Here is a 24,133-nt window from a genome sequence, read left to right as displayed (position 1 = left end):
GGAGCTCTTACTCAGATAACAAAACAGTGACTTGGCCAATAACAAAACAATGATGACCTGAATTGATTGTAGAAATTAGGCAAAAGCTTTTGTGCAATGTTCTACTTTTAAATAGGAAAAATCAGCTGTACAAATTTATAGTGGGTAATTCCTTTTTTGTCAGCAATATGTGTGAAATAGGTCTAGGATGTCTTAACGGACTACAATATAAACTTGAACCACAAGACAGAAAAAATGTGATGAGGAATTGAAAATAAGACAATGTGGTACCACTCCCTTTCAGTGTGGGATATACTGTATTTTGCTGTTTGGATTGAAGTTACACAAAACTCTTGCTGTCTCTCACCAATCTTAGATGCTGTGACACATGTTACAGTTCCTGCTTGGGCCAGGATTTGAGGATATCTATATTGTTAGTCTTGGCTCTAGGGCTTCTTCTTGTTAGAGTGCATGCAGCAGTTAGAGATCTTGATTTAAATACACTAATGTTTTCGAAAAAGAAACTAAGCTTTATTGTAGAAACTCCCTTGTAAGCTAGAAAAGTTAATCAGGGTTCTAATCTAATCAGCTACCTCTTGGGAGGTTGAGAGATGATCTGTTGGGAGAAGAAGAGGTGGAGAATCATTCCTAAGAGTTTACATCACAGAGGAGTCAGGATAGATAGACACAGTAGGAGGACATTTCAGGTTGCTCAGACTTACTCTTTTAATACTGCCAACTGTGAGGCACCCTTCACTTTTCAGTGTGAAGTATTGTTGCATTTCCAAAATTTTACGGTCACAGTAATTCATAAGATTACATAGTTTATGGAAGTCTAAATACATTAAAAACTATACATTATTTTAACATACATTACTCACAAAGGCATAAATGTTTTATTTTGATATTTGGCTAATGAAAAAGACAGGTGCATTAAATGTGTGAAAGCTAATTTTCTTTATGATGTTTCTCAAATCGTTCTGAAAGAGCTCTTAAGATACTTCCTGGTATTTTTTGGTGTTTATCACGGAGGTTTTCAATAGCAATCTTTGTCTGTTGATACAAAAGGAGGACATATACTATTATAATCATTTTTTTCAAAAACTACAGAGAAAATAACATAAAAAACAGGAAATAACAAAAACTAAAATTGGTGTGCACAAGAATTAAATGGGATTGGATAATCTCAGTTTTGAGGCATTTTATTCTGTGAGTAGAGCTATGTGCCAAGAAAGAAAATAACCACCAACATTTATGTAGTATCGGCCTCTATATACAATATGATTTGTAAAGCTAGAATTCATTCCTTATCTTCTCAGAAAGAAATCTCAGATATGTCCAGAGGAGGGCAACTAAAATGATCAAAGATCTGGAGAACATGCCCTTTGAGGAGCAGCTTGCAAAGGAGACATCACTATGAACCTCTTCACATGACCCCTTTAGGTGAAAGGGAAGGTATGAAGGATGGCATGTGGTGCCCCGTGCACCCTCCCTCCTTCCCCCATCATATAATGGGGATGGGACAGGGTGCATTGACACCCTGTCCCTGTCCTCATCAGGTGAGAGAAAGGGCGGCAACGTGTGGCAACACATGATGCCCCATTGCCCTTTTCCCCATCATATGGGGCAATGAGGAGGAAAGTATGGGTAGCTTCTCAAAATACATTTTCCTCTCCATAGTGGTGGAGGAAGCACCTTTTGGCGCTTCCCCTCCACTTTGGGAGGAATGCTATGCATTGTGTGATGTTGCATGGCAGGCCCTGTCCAAGCCATGATTAAAAGAGGCAAAATGGAACTAAAATGCCCCATGTCAAGTGTTTCTATGTTTAAATATTTGAAAGACTGGGAGCAGGCTTATTTTCTGCTGCCCTAGAGACTAGAACTTGGAGCAATGAGTTGAAATTACAGGAAAGGAGATCCCATCTGAACATTAGGAAGAACTTCCTTACCATAAGAGCTGTTCAACAGGGAAACTCTTTGCCTCTAAGGGCCCATCTAGACAGGGCCTTTATTGCGGGAATGCCAACAATAAAAGAGGGGCTGTCCAGACAACGTTCTGGACAGTCCCGCATTAATTCGCTGCAAACCAGGAAAACCCTGGTTTGTAGTGAATTAATTTGATAGTGGATTTATTCTGCGCTTTCTTGGAAGACGCGGGATAAATCCACTATCTCCAGTGTCCGGACGATAGTCCAGACACCATTCCCACAGTTTACTGGGCTAAATAAGCCCGGTAAACTGTAAAAATACCCCCCTCCCCCCCCAAGCCCTCAGACCCTTTTGAAAATTAAAAAGAACTTACCAGGCCCGCAGTTTCCCCCTGGAGCAGCTCTCCCGGTGCATACAAATGATGTGCCAGGAGAGCTTTCTGGGGTGGGTATGGACAGGCCCCCAGAAACATCTGTGTTATTTTAATGTGGATGCTTCTGGGACAAGGGCCTGTCTGGATCTGGCCAGAGTGTGGTGGAAGTTCCTTCTTTGGGAGCTTTTGAACAAAGGCTGGATGATCATTTTTGAAGGTGCATTGATTGTGGTTTTCCTGCATGGCAGGGAGGGGGGTTGGGCTGGATGGCTCATTTAGTCTCTTCCAGACTCTATTATTCTATTATTCTATAATTCTACGTGTAAAAACAAGCTTAGAACTGTTTGATGTATATATGCAAAACAGATTGTGAGTATAAGTAACAGATTTTGGTGTAATAAATGTTTTCCTACACAGAAATTGTGTCTTTTGTAAAGAACTTCTTTTTGTCAGTATTATCTTAAGAAATCAAAAATATGCTGAACAAAACTGATCCATTTTTATTGAAGCAGTTCAGGTCAAAGGAAAAAAACTTTTTTAGGTTCAGGTATATAGATCTCCAATGTACACAGAAACTTTTTTGTGTGCATTGAGAGTATTTCTATTGTTGACTTTGGAACTCTGTCCCCAAGTATGCTAGAAGGACTCCCTCTTGCTGTCTTTCCTCAACAAATGACAGTTTTTATATTTCAAGATATTTCAAAAATTATTAACTCTACAAAGAAATGGCAATTATTTATGTGTTCTATTATTTTTAACACTTTTGCCATTTGTAACTCTAATTTTATAGATAGTTTAATCACAATTACAAATTAAATTTATATACACTCCCTGACTCTTTTCATTTTGCAATGTGCTTTGAATCTCAGCTTTTGGGGAAGGGGAGAGTGGCATAAATGTGTGTGTGTATGCACACGCAAAGGTGAGACGAAATAAATAAAGCCAATATTATACGTCCCAGAAAACCCACACATATCTTTCATTGCTTTGCAGATCTCTGTGTGTTTTCCTTTCGCATGTACACATATGATTTGATTCTTAGTATCACATTTAACAGTGTCATACAAACAGCAGGAAATAATTTCATGAGAACCTGGAATTTGACAACACAAGTGCTGAAAATGCAGAATTGAGGAGAGATTAAGGTTGCCCAGGGTGGAGACATACACATACTGAACGTCCACTCTTGATCAAGACAAATGTAAATCAGAATGCAGAAGATAATACAAAATGGAAAATATTATTCACAAGTTGATTTTATGTTTGTATTTACAGGTTCGCTTACCTTTTGTGCTAGTTCTTCTGCAGTTATGTTTGGATCATACGGGATGGGTTCTCCTAGATATGTACGTAATTTGACAGGAAAGTGTCCAATCATGGGAAGGAAAAACCATCGATTTTTATCATGTAGCCATCTTGTAAATCCTGCAGAGAAACCCAAATAACTTCAGAATTGGGTATCATTTTGGAGACAAATATCTTGAATTTTAACAATTGAATCAATCCAACCCAGGAAAAAGCGTTGAATAAACCAAGGTCCAGACTACATATGAATACTGGGATGTTTGTGATCTCATCTTCAGTGTTAGCAGTTGAAGAATTCTAAACATTCCCCATAGTCTGATCTTGATGGACCTGATTTGGATGAGGAATAGCTTCTACTAAAATGAATGGGAAGTTTTCTCTCTATGCAATTTGATGATATATCATGCCCAAATACAGATAGGATCTACAATATAGTTATACTGTAGGATCATATCCTGCCTGCTGACAAACCAGGGTCCAAATCTGGATCAAGGATTTTTATTGATCATTTTTGAGGGGAAAATTTTGTATTAAGGGTCATGTCAGGCATAGGCCTAATCACTTTGAAAATACAAACAAGTCCAAACAAGCACAAACAAGTCTGATCTTAAAAGTCAGCAAGGTCAGGTCTAGAAGCTAAGCTCTGGGATGAAAAGAGTATTAAAAAATGGGATACACAAAAATGGTATGAATATTTAACAGATTACATGCTGCAAGATTACATTATGGATAGGAAAAATAAATATATTAATGGATATCCTAGGGGGAAATGGGAAGGGAAATGGGAAGAATTGATAGTCAAGGAAAAGCGAAATAGAAAATACAAGGAACTGAACCAGACTATCCTTATGATCAAACAAATATATAGAATGATAAAGAGAATATATGACTCTTCCCTGAGGGAGGGAGGGAAGTGAGAGGGAGAGGAAGAGGGAAGTGAGAAAATGGCAGAAAAGGGATGGATATGAGTACAAGAAGAGTACGGAATTAATAAGGTGTTGACAATGGAAGTGGGTGAGTGTATATGGAATTTTTTTTGTATACGTTGCTTTTGTTGTTTTCTAAACATTCCTGTGAGGAAACATGGATATGTTGTATTCTATTCGTGTAATCCAATTTTTTTTTTAAAAAATGAAGCTAAGAAAAATTAATATTTGGATGGGGAACTGCCAAGGATAACCACGTGTTTTGTTGGCTATATGTGAAATGAAGACATTGGCAAAACTACATCTGAGTATTCCTTGCCTTGAAGGCACACATCTAGACTGTTAAATATACCTAAATCTTTTTCTTTCTTTTTCTCTATCTCTCGTCACTGCATGGACATAACTTTGTTGGTCATAGTGTTACATCCTAAGTGTAGCACCGAGCCACTTGCCAACCATCAGATGAATCCCTTCCACAAACTTGCTTGCTCGAAAAATTCTTGCAGGAGAGGCTACGGAGCTTTATGTGGCCATAAGCCACTGTCTCAGATGTCTCAATTCTTTTGGGGGTGAAACATTTCCTAGGCTTGCTTCTGTTTGCTTTCACCCACAAGATCTTAAACAGGAAACCCAAAGTGGAAAGATTAGCATTCCACAAACCAAAAACCTAACTCAATATCAAAACATTCTTCTAAAATATTGTGATGATGAAAGTCTGTATGATACAGCCAAGGAAATACAAGATTCGTTTCATTCCCAAAGAAACATACAAGTTCAGTATTACCGAAAGTAGTACAGGGAAGGAATGTGGAAAGGTGGAGTGAACTGAATACCAATAAATTCGGGTGCATCTATATCATAGAATAAATACAGTTTGACACAACTTTATCTGCTTAGTGCTATGGAATCGTGGTAGTTGTAGTTCAGTGAGGCACCAGAGGTCTTTGACAGATAAAGACTTAACAAAATTGCAAATCCCAAGATTCCATAGTATTGAGCCATGGCAATTACAATGGAGTGAAACTGTATTAATTCTACAGTATAGATATTTTCTGATGAATGCTTTAAAGCACGCATGGCCCATGGGCCGAATCCAGCCCATCACATCATATCATGTAACCCGAAAGGCGTTCAATTATCATGCAGACTGGGAAAATAATTGTAAAAGAAACATCAAGAAAATGCAGGAAGTAATTTAAAAAATCAAACTCACGGGTATTCCCAAATGTTCTGCTGACTTCACGAATATTTTGTGTAAACATGGGAATGATGGGCTAAAAAAAGATGAAAGAATGGATGAAAAATATTTCAGATTTGCCATAGCAATTAGTTTGTTATGAAGGACTACCAATAGTTAACACTGATCACTATTATTATTATTTTCCTATATTTATACCCCGCCCTTCTCACCCCTGAAGGGGGACTCAGGGCGGCCTCATAAACACCATACAGTGTCATCATAATAAAACAATCAACAATACATTAAAATCTTAAGAAGTTTAGACATGTGGAATTTGGCATTCTAATTCCTAAGAAAGCTATTATTACAAATAAATGTATCCTTTAGTGTATTCTACAGTAAAAACAACAAAAAACCAAAACAAAATAACCATTAAAAAAAACAAGAGCCTATTTTTTAGAATATCATTAAGTTCAAGTAAATCTATTTTTAATAGGCAAAGCAAAGTTTATTGAATAGTCTGTTGACCGCATCAACATTAAAAACAAAAAACAGACACGTGCACGAACAGACAACAATCACCATCCCAAGACCCCCACAACAGCGAACCAACACACATTAGGTTAAAAGATGACTAAAAATATTATCATTAAAATGTCAAGATAAAATTTCATACCACAAAAATTAAAAACGAAGGTTAAAATGAAGGTCAAAATAGCTATTACACAATCCCAAGCCACTTCAGATATCTGCGTCACCCCTACAGTTGACCCTAATCGCCTCCAGATACGCAGTTCTCAGCTGCGTTGCTTTATAAAGGAAAAGGGCTGTTTGGTGTGTTATCTTCGCATTCTGGCCAGCCATTAAGAATGTAGTTTTGATATGGGGATCCCAGTGAGTCTTCTGTATGATGAATGGTCCGAGGTATTGATTTCTCTCTTTGTTGTACAAAATACAATTAAACAGTACATGTGTAATATCCTCTACCTCTGTCGCCCCACAGATACAGAAACGCTCATTATATGGAACTTGGTTAAACCTTCCATGTTTAGCCATTGTATCTGTCTGTTTGAATCGGGTTCTAGTGAATACCCTCCTTAGATGTTTGGGCATTTCTGTCTTTAGGTATTCGGCTGTTTGAAAAGTATGTTTAAAGCGACTTAACCATTTCAGTGAGCCGGCTTTACTAAGGGTGGCAATGTCTTTCTGAGCCTCTATATCCTGTATTCGTTGTGCCACCATTTTTGGATCTAATTCCTCTAGTAGATTTGGGTATAGAATTGGAAGTCCACAAGTCCTGATGCATTTTGTCAGTTGCACTAGCCAAGAGGACTGATGTTGGTTTTTGGTCTGCTCTAACAGGCACAATTTTGGTAGCCTATCATTTGCCATGGCATTTAGTTTTATCCAATATTTATATGCCCTAATTTTGGATAAACCATCGACTGTATATGTTTCTGCTCTCACTGATGCAGCTGGGATTTTTAAATAGGGGCAGTACAACATTTTCAGTACTTGTAACTGGCAAAATGGATTAATATTCTCCCTAGGTATTTGTAGTGATAGACTATTTGTTGGAGGGTGCATTTCCACTATGGAAGTACTGTCATGGCTCAATGCTATGGAATCATAGGAGTTGTATTAGCCTTTTCTGCTATAAGAAAGTTACAAATCCCAAGATTCCAGAACAGTTAATGTGGTGTCGACCTGCATTATTTCTACACTGTCAACGCACCTTCATTACTATGTCTGACATCCTGATGATGTAGTATGCATCAGAAACCCTTATAAGTTATTTGACCCAATGGGATGAGAAACTCTAAAAGAGAAGCTGTTCTTATTAATGTTGTCCAAAAAGAAAAGGAGAAGTAGAGAAAAGTTGCTACTAAGAATTAGACCCTTCTCACCATGAATAATTTTCAATTATGTTTTTAGGAGACAAAAATTAAATTCCTCACTGCAGAATTTATGTTATGCATTTCTATATTTTATTTAAGGAGCCCCCAGTGGCACAATGTGTTAAACCTTTCTGCTAGCAGGACTGTTGACCGATAGGTCTGCAGTTCTAATCTGGGGACAGAGGGTTGAGCTTCCTCTGTCAGCTCCAGCTCCCCATGCAGGGACATGAAAGAAGCCTCCCACAAAGATGGTAAAACATCAAAAACATTTGGGCGTCCCAGGGCAACATCCTTGCAGACTGCCAATTCTCTCACACCAGAAGCAACTTGCAGTTTCTCAAATCACTCCTGACATGATATATATATATATATATATATATATATATATATATATATATATATATATTTGCATCATTACTTTAGACATTTAAGGTTGCTTCAGAGCTGCAGTACTAATAAATAGCATGTACAAAACAAGTCTATAGTCAATTTCTGCAATGGCATCCCATTAGGGTGAATTGAACAGTTGGGACAGTTGATGTATTTTCAATTTTATTGTTGTTTTTCCCCTTTAGCCTTAAATTGTAATTGTGTGTGCAATATTAATTACAGAATCCAGAAAGATGTACACTGTCACAACAATGGTGGTACTACTGCTGGTAGGGACGAGAAGAAAAGGTCTGCAAGGGAAAAAGAAGCAGCTTGGAGTTGGAAAATTTTCACAGCACAGCAGTGGCTTTTCTGACTGCTGAGGAGATGATTTTGGAAGAAGTCTGAAAGGCGAATGAAACCTCAGAGAGAGAAAAAATACTTGCATTTAGCATATATGTCACTAACAGGATCTTGCCGTTTGTCTGCCTTCCCTAACCACCGCTAAAAATTTGCTCCCTTATTTCTCCAGTAATCAAATATATTCACTTCCCTATATACTGCAGTGGATTTCTAGCACAATTTTAAGACAGGAATTAAATAGAACCAAGCAATCACTCACCACTTTAGCTTCTAAAGCCACATGGGCAAAACCAGTACGGTTATCCCACATTAGTTCATAGTTGTGGTCACTAAATACTGCTTCTTTCATTCCACCTGGTATAACCCCCAATACCTGGCCTTTCTTCAGGATTTCAACACATTTGGCTCTGTTGCCAGGAATGCAACCAAACAGATCAAAGTAAAGTTTTAGGCCTGTGAAAATATGTCATGAAAAGAAAAAAAACATTTCACAGAATATCTGTTTAAAGAATTGTGTTTGTCAAGAAATCCTACTTCTAAGTAATGCTATGTCCTGTGTGTTGGGAATATCAGGAAGCTTATTTAGTGAACAGCTGCAATATATAAGAAAAATGTTCTGTGAGTGGCTAAGTAATAACTGCCCCAACTTATTGTTATTATTGTTGCAGGAGTTTACGAACAGGAACAGGTGTCTTGTGCCAATTTAAATTGTCTTCTGTTCACTGAAGTGACTTTATAGTGGCATTACCTCCTTTCTGCCATTGGATCTCAGAAATCACCAGACTAATGTCACAGAACTGACTGGCTGAGATCAACATACAAGAACCAAAAAGAGGCAGATGACGGACAGTGTGATTGAAGAATTATGTTATGTCAGATCTAAACATTCCCCAATAGTATGAAACACACATTATGTTAGCAGAAAAATAGATAACAATAGTTCTAAATAATCTTGAATACTATAGCCCGAAAAAACCCACAAGAACTTAATCTTGAATACTGTTATATCATCTGGCACTCAGCTGACTTAGTGAATTGGAAGACTAGTGCAAAGGTAGCAATATGACCCAAAGATCATGTAGAGTTTTGGGCTCATCTACTCTGGATAATCTCTTTCAATGTTTGCTTTGTGAATTCCCATGAGAGATCTCCAACCCACTAAAGCTGATTTAAAACAGAAGCACTGCCTACAATATGTTAGCTGATAGTTATTGTGACCACTCGATTTAGATTGAATTGCTGAGTAAGTGAAATATTTCCATCAGGTCTTCGAAACATCTTGCCCACTACGCTGAATACAAGTTCAAGTTCACTTTATTATGGTCAATAGCCAGCTAATGAGAAGAAGGACACAGTCAGGTTTCTCATATAAATTAACATATATTTTAATCCCTGGGTAATATTTTTCAAAGCAACAAATTACCAAAAATTCATGAATCTTGGGACAAGGCTTTAGAAAATGGGTTGGCTAAATTCCATTCTAGGTAAGGTTGCTGAGGCCACAGCAAGGGGACAGGAATTAATTAGCACCAAGTTTGGCTAAAGATGAAGCAACTGAGGCCACAGGAAAGTGGGTAAATCCAGATGTAATTGTATGGGTTGGGATATTTTCCCATCCGTTCCTTGCTACAAAGCTTTCATTTGGCAAGGAACTCAGTTTTAGGAGAAACAGCAGGAAAATTATGTGCACTGGATGGAGAACTTTTCAGGCCACATCCAAGCCACTGGCCAATTATTTCCTATCATAGTTTTGGAGATCACAAACTACGCAGAGTTGACTCTATCACTGATGTCACACTAATAATATGGTTATTTATTGCTTTGAACAAAAGGTCCTGCTACATTGACACAGATTCCTTTTGAGAGCTAAATCCAACTTTTATATCTAAGTAAGAGTAGACAAATTGGCTCAATACAACTTATATAAAGACTTACATACTTTCACAGACCCTTACATAGGACAGTGATTGTCAACTGCTCAGTAAGGGCTTTCTGTTCCTGTGAGCTCCTGTCAGTTTGTCATGCCTACCCCACCAAGTGGGTTTGGCTCAAAGGACCAATAATTGGACTTGCTACCATAACTTTCCATAATTTAAACAATGTTCAATATTATAATTTAAATCTGGAGGTAGAAGTACAGTACCTGGTACAATATACAACTTATTGTCGACCACGGAATGACAGAGTCTCCCTGTCAGTAGAAATATTTTATTTACCAAAAAACTATAGTCATAAGCCAAAGCACCGTGATATAAAACAATAATCCCAGGTCCTTCCGGTATATTCTCCATTCCGATAATCTCATAACCTAAAGAAAATACAGAAGAGAGGTAACCATCTATTTTTGTACATAAACATAACACATCTATTTATTATTTAGTAGAAAAAAATACAATAGCGGAGAAGATAGTGAGGAAAATTGGAAGGCAGTCTGCATGGGCCACAGTGTTGAACTGGGATGAAAGTCACCCTCTGGCATCTAGATGATATCTAGGTACTTCTGTACCTTAATGTGGTAAAAATTGATTAATCATAACTTTTATAATCATAATGTCAATTCAATTTTAGCCTATAATAACAGAAGTTGGAGTTTTACTTCAGAGCTTCCCCAAAACTTTGGAATAGCCCTGTACTTCAGGGTTGTGTGAAAAGCTGATCTGGTTCTAATTTGGAACCAGTCCTGCTGTTCACATGGGCTAATGCCATCCTCCTATTTCTCCTGTGCTTCATGGCACGGGGGAAATGGATGGCAATATTGTGTGTCATTTGTCACCACAGTAGCAGTCATGGAGCTCCAGGGCACCAGGTACCTTTGCCATTTTCCGTAGATGAACCCAAATTACTTAGAGAGAGGAGGTGATCACCTCCACCCTTTCCCCCTCCTCACTCCAAGTCACAGGGACATCATCAAAGGTCCCTACAGATGGCCAGGAATTCTCTAGGCAATTGATATAAAAGGTAAAGATCACTATCCTGTGTGGCTTAACTGCATAAGGACTCACAGGATGGTGAGAAATTCACTTATGCTGCTGATGTGGTTTAGGAACAAAGCAGTGTAAAATCCCTTGCAGAATTTGATGCAGGTCCAAAACAGCAATGCTTCAGATTGGCTCAATATTTAGGTATTGATGTATATGAGTCCTAAGGTCAGAAAAAGTTCCACACTTTTGGATACTAAATTCTCAACATTCAAGAGAAAGACTTTTTCCTTGAAGATTTCTTAAAATGGAACATGAGAAACTATATATGGGAAACAAGGGCTTTCCCACCAGACCTTTGGTTGAAGTATAATTTTACTATGCTGCATTTATTTAACTCAATTTTTGGCAGCAAAATCCTGTATATAAGTACTTAGGAGTGAAATCCATTTATTTCCGCTGTTATTAGTAAGTTTGTTTTGGCTTTTTGTTGTTGTTGTTGTTGTGTCAGGAGCGACTTGAGAAACTGCAAGTCGCTTCTGGTGTGAGAGAATTGGCCATCTGCAAGGACGTTGCCCAGGGGACACCCGGATGATTTGATGTTTTGGCTAGAAGCTTAGGTTTCAGTATGTGTGTAGTTTTTCAGGATTGTTAAAATGTGGTTAAATATTAATATATAATTTGAGATTTACTGCCTGGAAGTGTCTTCATTTTTTATTTAAAATAATATGCTGTTTGAAAAGAGAAAGTTTTCACAGTGTTCTGTCAGTGCATATATAAAAACAGAAATGAAATACACCAAAGGAAGAAACATGCTTCAAGAAGCATGCTTCAAAGAAACCAAAGATAGACTGTAATCATGATACAAACTTCTGCGTCGGTTTAAAGCTGGCAAAATGGCAAGGATTCAGCATCAACCACAAAAATGTTCAAATATTCAGCACTAACCAAAAAAAGATTCAAAATTAGTTCAAGGGGGAACACCTCATCGTAGGACACTGCTGAGATGCAGCCAGGATGGAGTCTGACGGAGCTCATCTCATGATGCAGGGCTACTTCTGGCAATGCTCTGTCCTAGCTCTGTGCATGCTGCATCTTGGCACCATGATAAAACATAGCCCTGAGAACATGTTCCCGTAGATTAAGGTGAAGACAGCATGGGACAAAGGCAAGGACAGACAACAAACACCATGTGATGGTAAGGGTGATGTGAGGCACTGTCTGATGGTTTTCCACACTGCCCCCCGGCTTATGGGCATCCATGTGATGAGGTCCTAAGACTGACAATCTGGGCAAAGACAGGTTTGGTTGGGCTTCATTCTACTTATAGTATGGAACCTGTCTGTAAACACAAGATGATGAGGCAAGAATTGAGGTATGGCCTTTGTAATAGGAAACATAGAGGAGGTGTACTCTCAGAGCAATGTGCAGGAGACAAAAAAGAAAGATATGGTGCAACTGCTAGCAGCCATAGGATACAAAGATATAAACCCTTTGCCATTTTACCAACATATTGTAAAGGGCACTATAGATGTACAAGGAAATTATAAAAAACACATAATTTTTAATCATGACTGGATTATATTATTGTGTTCATTATGCAGAGAAAAAAGAATATGTATTAACAGAAATGTGACCTTTAATTGAAAAAATAACTATATAGAAGAAAATACTTGCTGGAAAATAACATAATAAATAATAAAATATTATTTGTAGTATAATGCAATTACCTCAATGTGTATTTTAAATGGGAGACTCATATCAAAAGGTAGCAATCTAAATTTGTTTCTTGAATAATTCTATAATGAAGAAATGTCTTTCTGATATAGAGAATCATAGAGTTGGAAGAGAACTTGTAGGCCATCCAGTCCAAATATGATGCTTGTCACAGAAAGAATATATAAGCAAATAATAACCAAGGTCACTTAGATTGCATATTCTCAGCACATTTTTCAGTTCCTGTAAAATTTGTTCATGTAGATTGGGTACCTTTTAGAAACAAACTCCATATATAGTTTCCGTATGATTTAAGAAGAGATGTTTTGAAAACTCTCATTTAAGTGTATTATACCTTCTCATCAGCACTGGGATTTTAGATGGCTAGTCATAGAAATAGAGGCATTCTTCAGTAAGTATTAAGAAAAAACTTTGCTCACCATGCAAAATCTCCCCAAGTTTAGCCCCGAAATATGAAATTAAGTGTCTTGGTTTATCCCATTCTTTGTTCAGCATTTCTTCTGGTGCATTATTTATTTTCTTGTGTATAAACACAAAAAGCGAAATTATACTTATTACAATGTATACAATGAAGACAAATGTCACTCCCACAAGGGTAGGCACACAAATTAACCACCAAACCGCAAAATATGCATATTCATGCAGAAAAGTAAAGCTAATCCAGTCTTTCAGTGTTGCAATGAACCAGTCCAGGGATTCCCATCTTGAAGCATCAGGTGTGGTTGGAGACATCATTTCCTATGCAATGGTAAAACAAATTTATTTATTTATTTATTTATCTTATCTATATCTCACCTTTCTCTACCCCAAGGGGGACTCAAGGCAGTTTACATATGGTACCTTCGCAGTGCCTTAAAACATATAATGTTAACTTAAAATAACTTGAATTAAAATTAAAACATAAACATGATTAAAATACATTCCAATGTTAATCACGCCATTCAGGGTCAGAATCTAAAGCCACTCCATAGTCAAATTGCACTATTTTTCAAAAGCTTGCTCCCAAACCTAGGTTTTTACTCTCTTTCTGAATACTAGGAGGGAAGGGGCTGATCACAACCGAGTGGCCACCACTGAGAAGGCTCTGTCTCTTGTCCCCACTAGCCATGCTTGCGAAGAAAGGGGGACAAAGCCTCCCCAGACAATCTCCAAGATGGTTTATAGGGGGAGATATGTTCAGACAGGTAGGCTAGCCTATAAGTGTTTAGGGCTTTATAAGCTAAAGCCAGCACTTTGAATTGTGCTCAGTAGCAGAATGGAAGCCAGTGTAGCTGATGTAATGGGGGTGGTATGCTCCCTGTACTCTGCTCCAGTGAGCAACTTGGCTGCCACTCATTGGACTAATTGAAGCTTCCAAACAGTCTTCAATGACAATCCCACGTAGAATGCGTTGCAGTATGAGATGTAACCAGAGTGTGGACCACCATGGCCAAGTCTGCCTTCCTAAGGTATGGGTGCAGTTGGCGCACAAGTTTTAATTGTGCAAAAGCTCCCTGGCCACTGTCAAGACCTGGGGTTCCAGGCTCAATGATGAATACAGGATCACTCCCAAGCTGCAAACCTGCACCTTCAGGGGGAGTGTGACCCTATCTAGTAAGTGAAGTTTTCTTGTTCATCTGTCCTCTGAAAAATAAATATCCAAAGTCCTCCACTTTGAACTGTTATCCATAATTCATGTTAAATCGTCTGTGGTGGTGATTATTGTAGAACTCCATATGCATACTGGTGATTTGCAAGGTTCCAGTTTGAACTCTATGAAGCAAGTACTTTGGAAACAAAAAATTATGTCATAACAGACTTCCTGTAGGACCAGAAATGATATTGCATAAAGTCATCAAGCATGGTTGCTTACACCTGACTCTTCATGCATCCACATGTTGCTTGGTCTTTCAAGACCAAATCCATGGCAACGACCAGCTGTTTGGAACACCAGTGGTGCCTTCAAATTGCCCTACTCCTTCACTAATCTAAGACCTTCCACAATCACTGGGATTAGGGCCCCAGAACTCCTGCAAAAGTAAATAAAACATGAATATGGAATCTAGGTTCCCCTGGTATAAACTGACCATACAATTGCACTGAAAGACCGAGGGATTCCTAATCAGAATATTTTAATCACATTCTCAAATAATCAAATGAAGTTAAATCTCCAGATCTAAAGGGCCAACTTGTATTTAATGTTGTTCATTTGTTCAGTCATTTCTGACTCTTCGTGACCTCATGGACCAGTCCACGCCAGAGCTCCCTGTCGGCCGTCACCACCTCCAGCTCCTTCAAGGTCAATCCAGTCACTTCAAGGATGCCATACATCCATCTTGCCCTTGATTGGCCCCTCTTCCTTTTTCCTTCCATTTTCCCCAGCATAATTGTCTTCTCTAAGCTTTCCTTTCTTCTCATGATGTGGCCAAAGTACTTCATCTTTGCCTCTACTATCCTTCCCTCCAATGAGCAGTCGGGATCTTCTTGCTGTCCAAGGCACTCTCAGAACTTTCCTCCAACACCACAGTTCAAAAGCATCTATCTTCCTTTGCTCAGCCTTCCCTATGGTCCAGCTCTCACATCCATAGGTGACTATGGGGAATACCATTGCTTTAACTATGCGGATCTTTGTTGCCAGCGTGATGTCTCTACTCTTCACTATTTTATTGAGATTGGTCATTGCTCTCCTCCCAAGAAGTAAGCCTCTTCTAATTTCCTGGCTGCAGTCTGCATCTGCAGTAATCTCTGCACCTAGAAATACAAAGTCTGTTACCGCCTCTACGTTTTCTCCCTCTATTTCCCAGTTGTCAATCATTCTTGTTGCCATAATCTTGGGTTTTTTTATGTTTAGCTGCAACCCAGCTTTTGCGCTTTCTTCTTTCACCTTGATTAGAAGGCTCCTCAGTTCCTCCTCGCTTTCGGCCATCAAAGTGGGATCATCCGTATATCTAAAGATGTTAATGTTTCTTCCAGCAATTTTTACCCCAGTCTTGCATTCATCAAGCCCTGCACATCACATGTATTTAATAATACTGTATTTAATTAAAAAAAATTTAATTTTGGATCTGGAGCTGCAAAATTATAGGGCATTGTTTGGGTATCAATGTTTGAGCATTGAGAAAAATATTGTGCCAGTTGCCGATTAAGGTAAAGGTAAAAGTAAAGGTTTTCTCCTGACATTAAGTCCAGTTGTGTCCAACTCTGGGGGTTGGTGCTCATCTGCATTTCTAAGACAAAGAGTTGGTGTTGTCCGTAGACACCTCCAAGGTCATGTGGCTGACATGACTGCGTGGAGCGTCATTACCTTCACGCTGAAGTGGTACCTATTGATCTACTCATATTTGTATGTTTTCAAACTGCTGGTTAGCAGAAGCTGGGGCTAACAGCAGGAGCTCACCCCACTTCCCAGATTCGAACCACTGATCATTTGGTCAGCAAGTTCAGCGGCTCTGTGGCTTAACCCGCTGTGCCACTGGGGGTTCTTTAGTTACTATGTATCTTCCATTAAAAAAAAACATTCAGATCATCCATAATACAAGTTAAAATAATACCAATTTGGCTTGCAAATATTATATTTATTACTTTAGAATCCAAATTTACAAGCCAGGTTTTTATGTATCATTCCATGGCAGAGTCTAAGGCCCAATCTTCACTGCCATATAATTCAATTTCTGAATATAGATTATCTGATTTAAATTGAAATATATGGTAGTGCAGAGACAGCTCAGGTCCAGGCTATTTGGCTGATCACATCTCCTTGTATAAGCTTGTCTGGGCCCTGAGATCTTCAGGAGAGACCCTTCTCTCGGTCCCATCTCCATCTCAAGCTAGGTTGGTGGGAACGAGAGAGCGGGCCTTCCATCTCAGTGGTTGCCCCTCGACTCTAGAACTCCCTGCCCTGGGAAGCCAAAATGGCATTCTCCATGCTACCCTTCTGGTGGAAGGCTAAAACCATTTTATTCAGGCAAGCTTTTAAAGAAGATTTTAAAAATCAGGGGCTGCTGTAGCTTTTAGTTTTGAATGTTTTTATGGATTTTATCTGAATGTTTATAATATAAAGGATATTTAATTCTGTTTTAATGTTTGTATATTTGTATAAGGCATAAATAAACATAAGAAACATAATAATAATAATAATAATCTAATTTAAAGCAGATAATCTGTATTCAGAAACTGAATCATATGGGCAGTGTAGATGGGAGCTAAATGGGCATGGAAATCCAGACCCATCCTGAATTAACTCCTGGCTATCCTGACAACATTTGTGTACAGGAATCCTGAGTCAACCAATATTTGCCCCACTATACTCAAAGTCAGGAGATGGTCTGGAGTTCACTTGAAACTCCAGAGTAACCCATAGCTTTGGGGCAGTGTGCACAGCTAGATCATCTGCTATGTACACCAGACATCATCAGTGTAGAGAAAATGGATGTATAGTAGTCGTGTTACTACCATCACCACTTTCAGCCAGACTCAAGCTCCATGTGAGCTCCTGGTCATCACTGGTAATCTGTTTTGACATCAAAAGAGGCACCTGCATGAACAGAAAGAATGTGGGGAGAGTGCCCTCTCCATCTTCTTGGTCACACAGGTGTTCTGCTGATATCAGAATGAGGTACCCAAGATGTTCAAGAGCTTGTTCAGGAGCTAGTACAGAGGTGTGGCCATCTGGATGTAGAAATGGTGACATAGAACTGAGGAAATAGTCCAGTGGAACCTATGCAGTATTGGCCCAGGAGGACCATGTGGACATCAAACAATCAGTAAAATTAGTTCCAGAGGTGTGTGTGATGGTTTCCAAGGCTAATCAGCAGCATTTCTGGTCCTGACTCAATTTCCAGATCTCAGGACCTGGCTTTTTAATCTCAATTTTTTAGGAGAAAGGCTTGTCTGCAAAGCCAAATAGCCCATATTTGCTATGCAGTTGCCTCTGGCTGTCTTCATAACATTCTGCAACTTCCAGTGCTTATTTCAGGGTAAACAGTTATTCAACATGCAGGGTTTTATTCCTCTCTTGCATCTGATCACCTGATCTTTCACTTAGGACACATCTACACTGCAAAATTAATGTAATCTGACATCATTTTAACTACCACAACTCAATTCTAAGGAATCATGGATGCTGAAGTTTTTCAAAGTCCTTACCTTTCTCTGCCAAACAGTCCTGGCACCTTCCCAAAACTACAAATCCCAGGATCCCATAGCACTGAGCAGTTAAACTGGCATCAAACTCTATTAATTTAAAGTCCAGATCTTTGCAGGTGTCAAATTAATCTGGAGAAAACTCAGATATCTGGTTTTCTCCATATTAATCTGTGTTTACCTGAGGTATCATTTGGATGCCTCAGGGAAACCCATGAATCAGGCAGTGTAGAAGGGACCTTGAATTCTGGTGAAGGTGCTAATCTTTTCACTTTAAACACTTGACAAGATATGAAGGCTTACTAATGGATCAATAAAGACAACAAAACAAAACATAGTTGAAAAGTTATGGGCTCACTACATAGCTACCAATCATGTTACCCAAGCAGAAAGATTTTTTCACCTCCAGCTCAACCTGAACTACAATTACTTTATAGACATTTTTCCTCACCTCTGACCTCACTTTGCACACAAGTGCACTTGGGTGCCTCTACACTATAGAATTAATACTCTTTGACACCACTTTAACTGCCATGACTCAATGCTATGGAAGCATGGGGGCTGTAGTTAGGTGAGGCATCAGTAAGCTTTTGGTAGAAATGGCTAAAGACTTTGTAAAACTACAACTCCCATAATTCCCTAGAAGCCTTTGTATTGTCGTTTTTTTCTGAAAAATAAGTTGTATTCTCTTCAATCATTTTCCCACTCTAATTGATTAACCCATTGTAGAAGTTGTAAACTTCTGGCTATCTGCTGCTTCTTGAGAGAGAAGTTGCTGCTTCTTGAGAGAGAGGGGGGGGGAGGGAGAGATTCAGATGATATACATTCAATAGAGAAATATAAAACATCTTTGTACTTACTGTTTCTGGAAAACCTTAATGCCCCTTGCCTCCAACCACCTTGCTTTGACTGCAACGATTCCTTGGTATGAAGTCATTTCTTTACTTGAGAGGTTTCATACTTATCAGCCACTCCTCTGGTGAACATTTCCTTACAGAAGGGTGGAGAACATTACACCACTTTCTACGTCTAAATAATGCTGGCTAGAAATGAGATATCAGTTAAGATATCACAGGTTGTTTGGAGTTCTATCAAATGAACGAATGATTGTTGCAAAGACTACACCCACAGCAGTCATGTTACTTTGTTTCATTGTATTATGATTAGTCATAAAAATCTAGAATACTTCCCACACTTCCAATCTAATACACATGGTTTGGGACTAGGGGCTCTTCCACACAGCCCTATATCCCAGAATATTAAGAGAGAGAAACACATATTATCTGAATGTGGACATGGGGTTGTTCAAGACAGACCTTTATCCCAGGATCATTAGCATTTTGAAAATGTAGATGTTCCTGGGGGGCTGTCTACACCCACCCCAGAAAGTCATGTGCCGGAAGAGATGCTTCCAAATAGGTGCGGAATAAATCCACTATCTAATTAATTCACCACAAACCAGGATTTTCCTGGTTTGTAGTGAATTAATTAGGAACTGTCCAGAACATTATCTGGACAGCCCCTCCTTTATTGTGGTAGATTTCACAATAAAGGTACTGTCTGGATGGGTCCTCAGATAACCCAGTTCAAAGCAGATATTGTGGGATTTTCTGCCTTGATATTCTGGGATATAGGGCTGTGTGGAAGGTCCCTAAGACATGAGCTTTATTACATTATCTGGTAATGCTGTTCACACCGATAACAATGCTATTTTTCTATCTAACTGTACTCACAAATTTATTGGTGTCTTGAATAATAATGTCATGCATTGTTATCTTTGGGTGATTAGTAGGAAAAGGAAGAATGACCATTTTATGCATCTGCTTACATGTTTCATGATTGTTGATTAAAAGAGAAGAAGAGTGCGAAAACTCACAGAACAATGCTAGTGCTTAATGGGTGAAGGGGGAAAGGAAGAGCAATCAAGTGTCACATCCAGTCCAACACTCTGCCATGCAGTAATTGCACAATCAACACACTCCAGAAATATGGCCATCCATCCTCTCCAAAGAAGAAGACTCCATCACACTCCAGGTAGTGTATTGTTAAATAACTTTTACAGCCAAGAATCCCTTCTCAATAGTTAGGTGAGAGAGGGTAGAAGCCAGAGAAAAAGATAGGACTTGGAATATAGGAATATAGAAAGCGGGGAGCCTGACTTTCATTGGCCTGAACTACAGCATATTCAATCATACTATATTTAAATGATTTTGGGCTGTGTGATAAATTCCAGCCTAAGAAGTCAAACTCAACCAGAAGGCACAACATTCATTATGCTAGCTTTCAAAGCACAACGGCTTCTTCTTCAGGAAAAGCTAGTAAAAAACCATAAAAGGAAAACAAATGACATTGTAAGAGTTCTGTATCTTGTTTTCTTAGGATGTTATATGTATATAGGGAGATTTTGTAAACACACATTTCAGTGCCCTCTCCTTTCCAAAATCTGTGAAGCAATATGGAAGAAAAGCTGTAAAAGAGGGCAGCACAATTTCCTTTCACCATTTGCAGCCTCATATTGTCTTTGAGATCTGAGATTGTCCATGGCTTCTTTGAGGCTACATACTTTTCTGACAGAATGCCGTGGTCATCTGAGAAAGTCCCTTTGTTATCAATGCTGAGATAAATATAAGTGTTGAAGCCAGGCCCGTAGCCAGGATTTCGTTTCGGGGGGGGGGTCAATTTTTTTCAGGGGGGTTTTGGGGGGCTGAGTTTCGGGGGGGCTGAGTCTGAGTGAAAGAGGGTCTAGCCTAGCAAATCTTTTGTTTCATTACCCCAATACCCCCATGCATATGGGATATATTGAGTATGGTGATCAGATCATGATATGAATAAACATAACAGTTTAAATAATGCACCAGTAAGGCCTTTTCGCGAACCACCATGAGAATTTCGGGGGGGGGGGGCTGAAGCCCCTCAAGCCCCCCCCCCCCAGCTACATGCCTGGTTGTAGCAGAGAAAGTCTGTCATTAGGAACCAAATGATGTCATTTTATCTTACACTGCAAAATCAAGCCACACTGAAAGATGACACCCAGGAGTTTATCACATGAGTCAGACAAACCGGCCTTGAAACTGGACCATCTCCTGTGGTCTATATTGCATGACACTGTGTGCATACCCCTGATTCTCTGCCTTCTCACTGTGATATTCCTTTTCCTAGTAATTAACATCAACAGCTCCCAATCTCACAATATCTTTGGACATTATATTGTCTGTGAGGATTGCTACTATAGAGCAGATGGCTTCATATAAGAAACATATTTCATAATTATAAGGTTTATGGTACTTCTATTAAATTGCATTATCTTTTAAAATAAAATATAGCAAGCTGTTTTAATTCTTATCAGACTCATGGTACTTTTCCGTAGTAAGGAATATCAACTTATACATGAACTCAATTCCATATCCTTTCAGTACCACATTCATGTCTTATGCTACACCAACTCATTTACCACCCCTAACTTGCTTTAAAGCTCTGAAGTAACTTCATACAGGCTTTCTGTGTTTCAACATGAGCAGACAGGATCAGAAAAGTTTTGGCTACCTGCTCCAAAACTGGATGCACAACTATGGCTGTATTGAGAACTGCTGAAGTCCCCTGGAGAAGTTGTTCCCAATTTTTCTTTCAGTCATGGAATCATTTGTTTGGAAATCCTAACTCTGTCTCTTATATTTTTGCAAAAAAAAAACAAAAACAAAAAACCTGATTCTGGTCCTAAGCATTGTGAATCCACAAAATTCTTCCTTTTTATATCTACTCCTATTACCTGAATGTTTTGTATAATGTAGTAGGTTTGGAAATAAAGAAATCCAAATTTTGTTTTTAAATTCAATAAGATTTTCATACTCTGGGACTGGCCTTTAAATATATGTTTTAAAGATTTTAAAGATTTTTCCTGGAGCCCCATGATGATTTGGCAGAATACTAACAGGAAAAATCTCAGGCAAATGAGAATCTTTGTAATTTAGGCTCTTTTCTGTGTAAACATTGCATGTGATTGTTTTGTGCAAAAACAGCATTCTGCACAGAAAATATTGGGGTTTTTTTTGTACACAATGACTATGTGCTTTTCTTTGCAGAATAAGTACCAAATTGCAAGTCATCTATGACAACTATGCAATTGGAAAATTCACTAAAATTACTTTTTATTGCATTTAAGAAAATCAGTGAATAATTGTATTTCATCACATAATACTCACTACCACATAATAGACACACACCCCTATTGGGGTGCCAAAAATTGCATTTTTAATTTCCTTGCATAATAGTCACACAACCCATTTGGAGCTGATTTACCCTTCCTTCCTTCTTCCTTTCTTTGAAGGCAAGGCAGTTTAAAACGATAACATGGGGCTCTCTGAAGCTCTACTCTTCTCTCCTCCCTCCTACAAAACCTGGAATGGAGTTCTTCAGAGAAAGGAAGGAAGATTTGAGTTCCAGAGACCTCCATTTAAATTGCATTACCTTGGGGGAAGAAGAAGAGTGGAGCTTCAGAGACCTCAATTTTATAGTTTTCAAACTACCTTGCCTATGGATAAAGAAGTAAGGAAAGGAAAGTCAGCCCCAAATGGCAATCCAGTTTTTTTAAAACAAACAAACAAACAAACAAACAAATGAGCAGAGCTGTTTGTTTGAGACAGGAGCATCCATCCTCCACCTCCCCTTTCAGAGGTAAGGCATTTAATTTTTAAAACAATAACAGAAACCAGAGAATCACAGGTAGATCCCCCCCTCATATAAAGGGGGGACTATTGTGTGATGAAATACGGTATATCTGCTAACTAACATTTCAGTCAGAGTACTGTAATGTCAATGTTCTCATTCTTGTTGAAAGTACAAACCCCATAGAAAACAGCCTAATAAGATTATTGTTATTGTTATTGTTATTATTATTAATATTATTATTATCTTTATTTATACCTTGTTTTACTCCCGCTGGGACTCAAGGAGGCTAACAACCCTAGATTTAGTCAAGTTTAAAAAGTGCAATACAAAAATTAAAAAACAATTAAATAGTAACAGTGTGGTAAAACAGATTAAAATACAATAAAGACACTTAAAATGGCCTTTAAAACTGTGAAACTATTCTCTATTTGTGAAATTATTCTTATCAACTAAAATCAAGTAACCACATTCCAGACCAAGAAGTCTAGGTCCAGTTCTTACTATTCTTATATGATCCTTTCTCTCACCACTTATAATTGAGGCTTGTGCTAACAATCTAATTTTGAGTTGGCTTATTGTCTGGATGAGTTGGCTGCATTTCTGTATGTTCAAATAAGAGGAGTTGTCATAATCATACCATATAATAAGAGGGTGTCATATTTTTTTTAGATCTGAAAAAAGGAAACAATGCTGTATTGCACTCCAGCATTTGTTCTTTATACTAGAACTATTTAGATCAGGCCTTATCTCTTGCTCAGGTTGCTTTCTGGCATGATTCCAGCCTATTGCTACAAGGAGCAAGTATTATGAGTTCAAACTTGTTCTGAGATTCAAACATCATGAAGAATGACACCATGACACTAACTTTCCATGCTTCTGTGAGGCAAAAGGCTATGCTGATGGCAGCACTGCTGCTATAAAGGTTTCCTTTGGGTCCTATTTCTTATATCTTTTTTATACCTGCCATTACCGGTTGAAAGAATACATCATGCATTCACTGAGGCTATTTTTTTTTAATTTATTTGGTGGTTTCTTAGTGAGCAATGCCCACAGTTGATTTCTTCTCACCACTTTGGTTGAAAGGAGATAACCTGACACATCATTCCACAATAGATGGTACCATCAGTTGCTGTTTTCTTAGTGCAATTCTAACACTAACGCAATGCACTTCTCTCCACCCAGCACTCCGCTTTTGAACAGCTCAATTGAGAAAGCTCTATGAAAACATATTATTTGACTAAGAGACTGAATTTCCGCACAACTACTTGATCAAAATGTGCCTCAGGAGATGCAAAATACACTACATTTATCACAGAAAGTCAGCTGGCTATTCTGTGTAAACCAGGGTAGATAAAACAGAAGCAAGCCAG

General features: G+C 38.5%; 1 protein-coding gene across 1 annotated transcript; it reads right to left on the bottom strand.

The window, feature by feature from the left end:
* Positions 1-488: 488 nt before the first annotated feature.
* On the bottom strand, positions 489-19,141 carry LOC132774840 (DGAT1/2-independent enzyme synthesizing storage lipids-like). Its single transcript, XM_060775323.2, has 7 exons — positions 18,959-19,141; positions 13,397-13,715; positions 10,466-10,630; positions 8,582-8,775; positions 5,726-5,786; positions 3,567-3,706; positions 489-1,032 (listed from the first exon to the last, which is right to left on the bottom strand). Exons 2-7 carry the CDS (start codon positions 13,710-13,712, stop codon positions 928-930), a joined length of 981 nt encoding a protein of 326 aa, XP_060631306.2. The 5' UTR covers positions 13,713-13,715; positions 18,959-19,141; the 3' UTR covers positions 489-927.
* Between the last annotated feature and the right edge of the window lie 4,992 nt (positions 19,142-24,133).

This window comes from Anolis sagrei, chromosome 4, assembly GCF_037176765.1.
Source record: "Anolis sagrei isolate rAnoSag1 chromosome 4, rAnoSag1.mat, whole genome shotgun sequence".
In the NCBI taxonomy this organism is placed as follows: Eukaryota; Metazoa; Chordata; class Lepidosauria; order Squamata; family Dactyloidae; genus Anolis; species Anolis sagrei.
The sequence above is the reverse complement of the archived record's forward strand: the minus strand, read 5'-3'. Positions and strand labels throughout refer to the sequence as shown.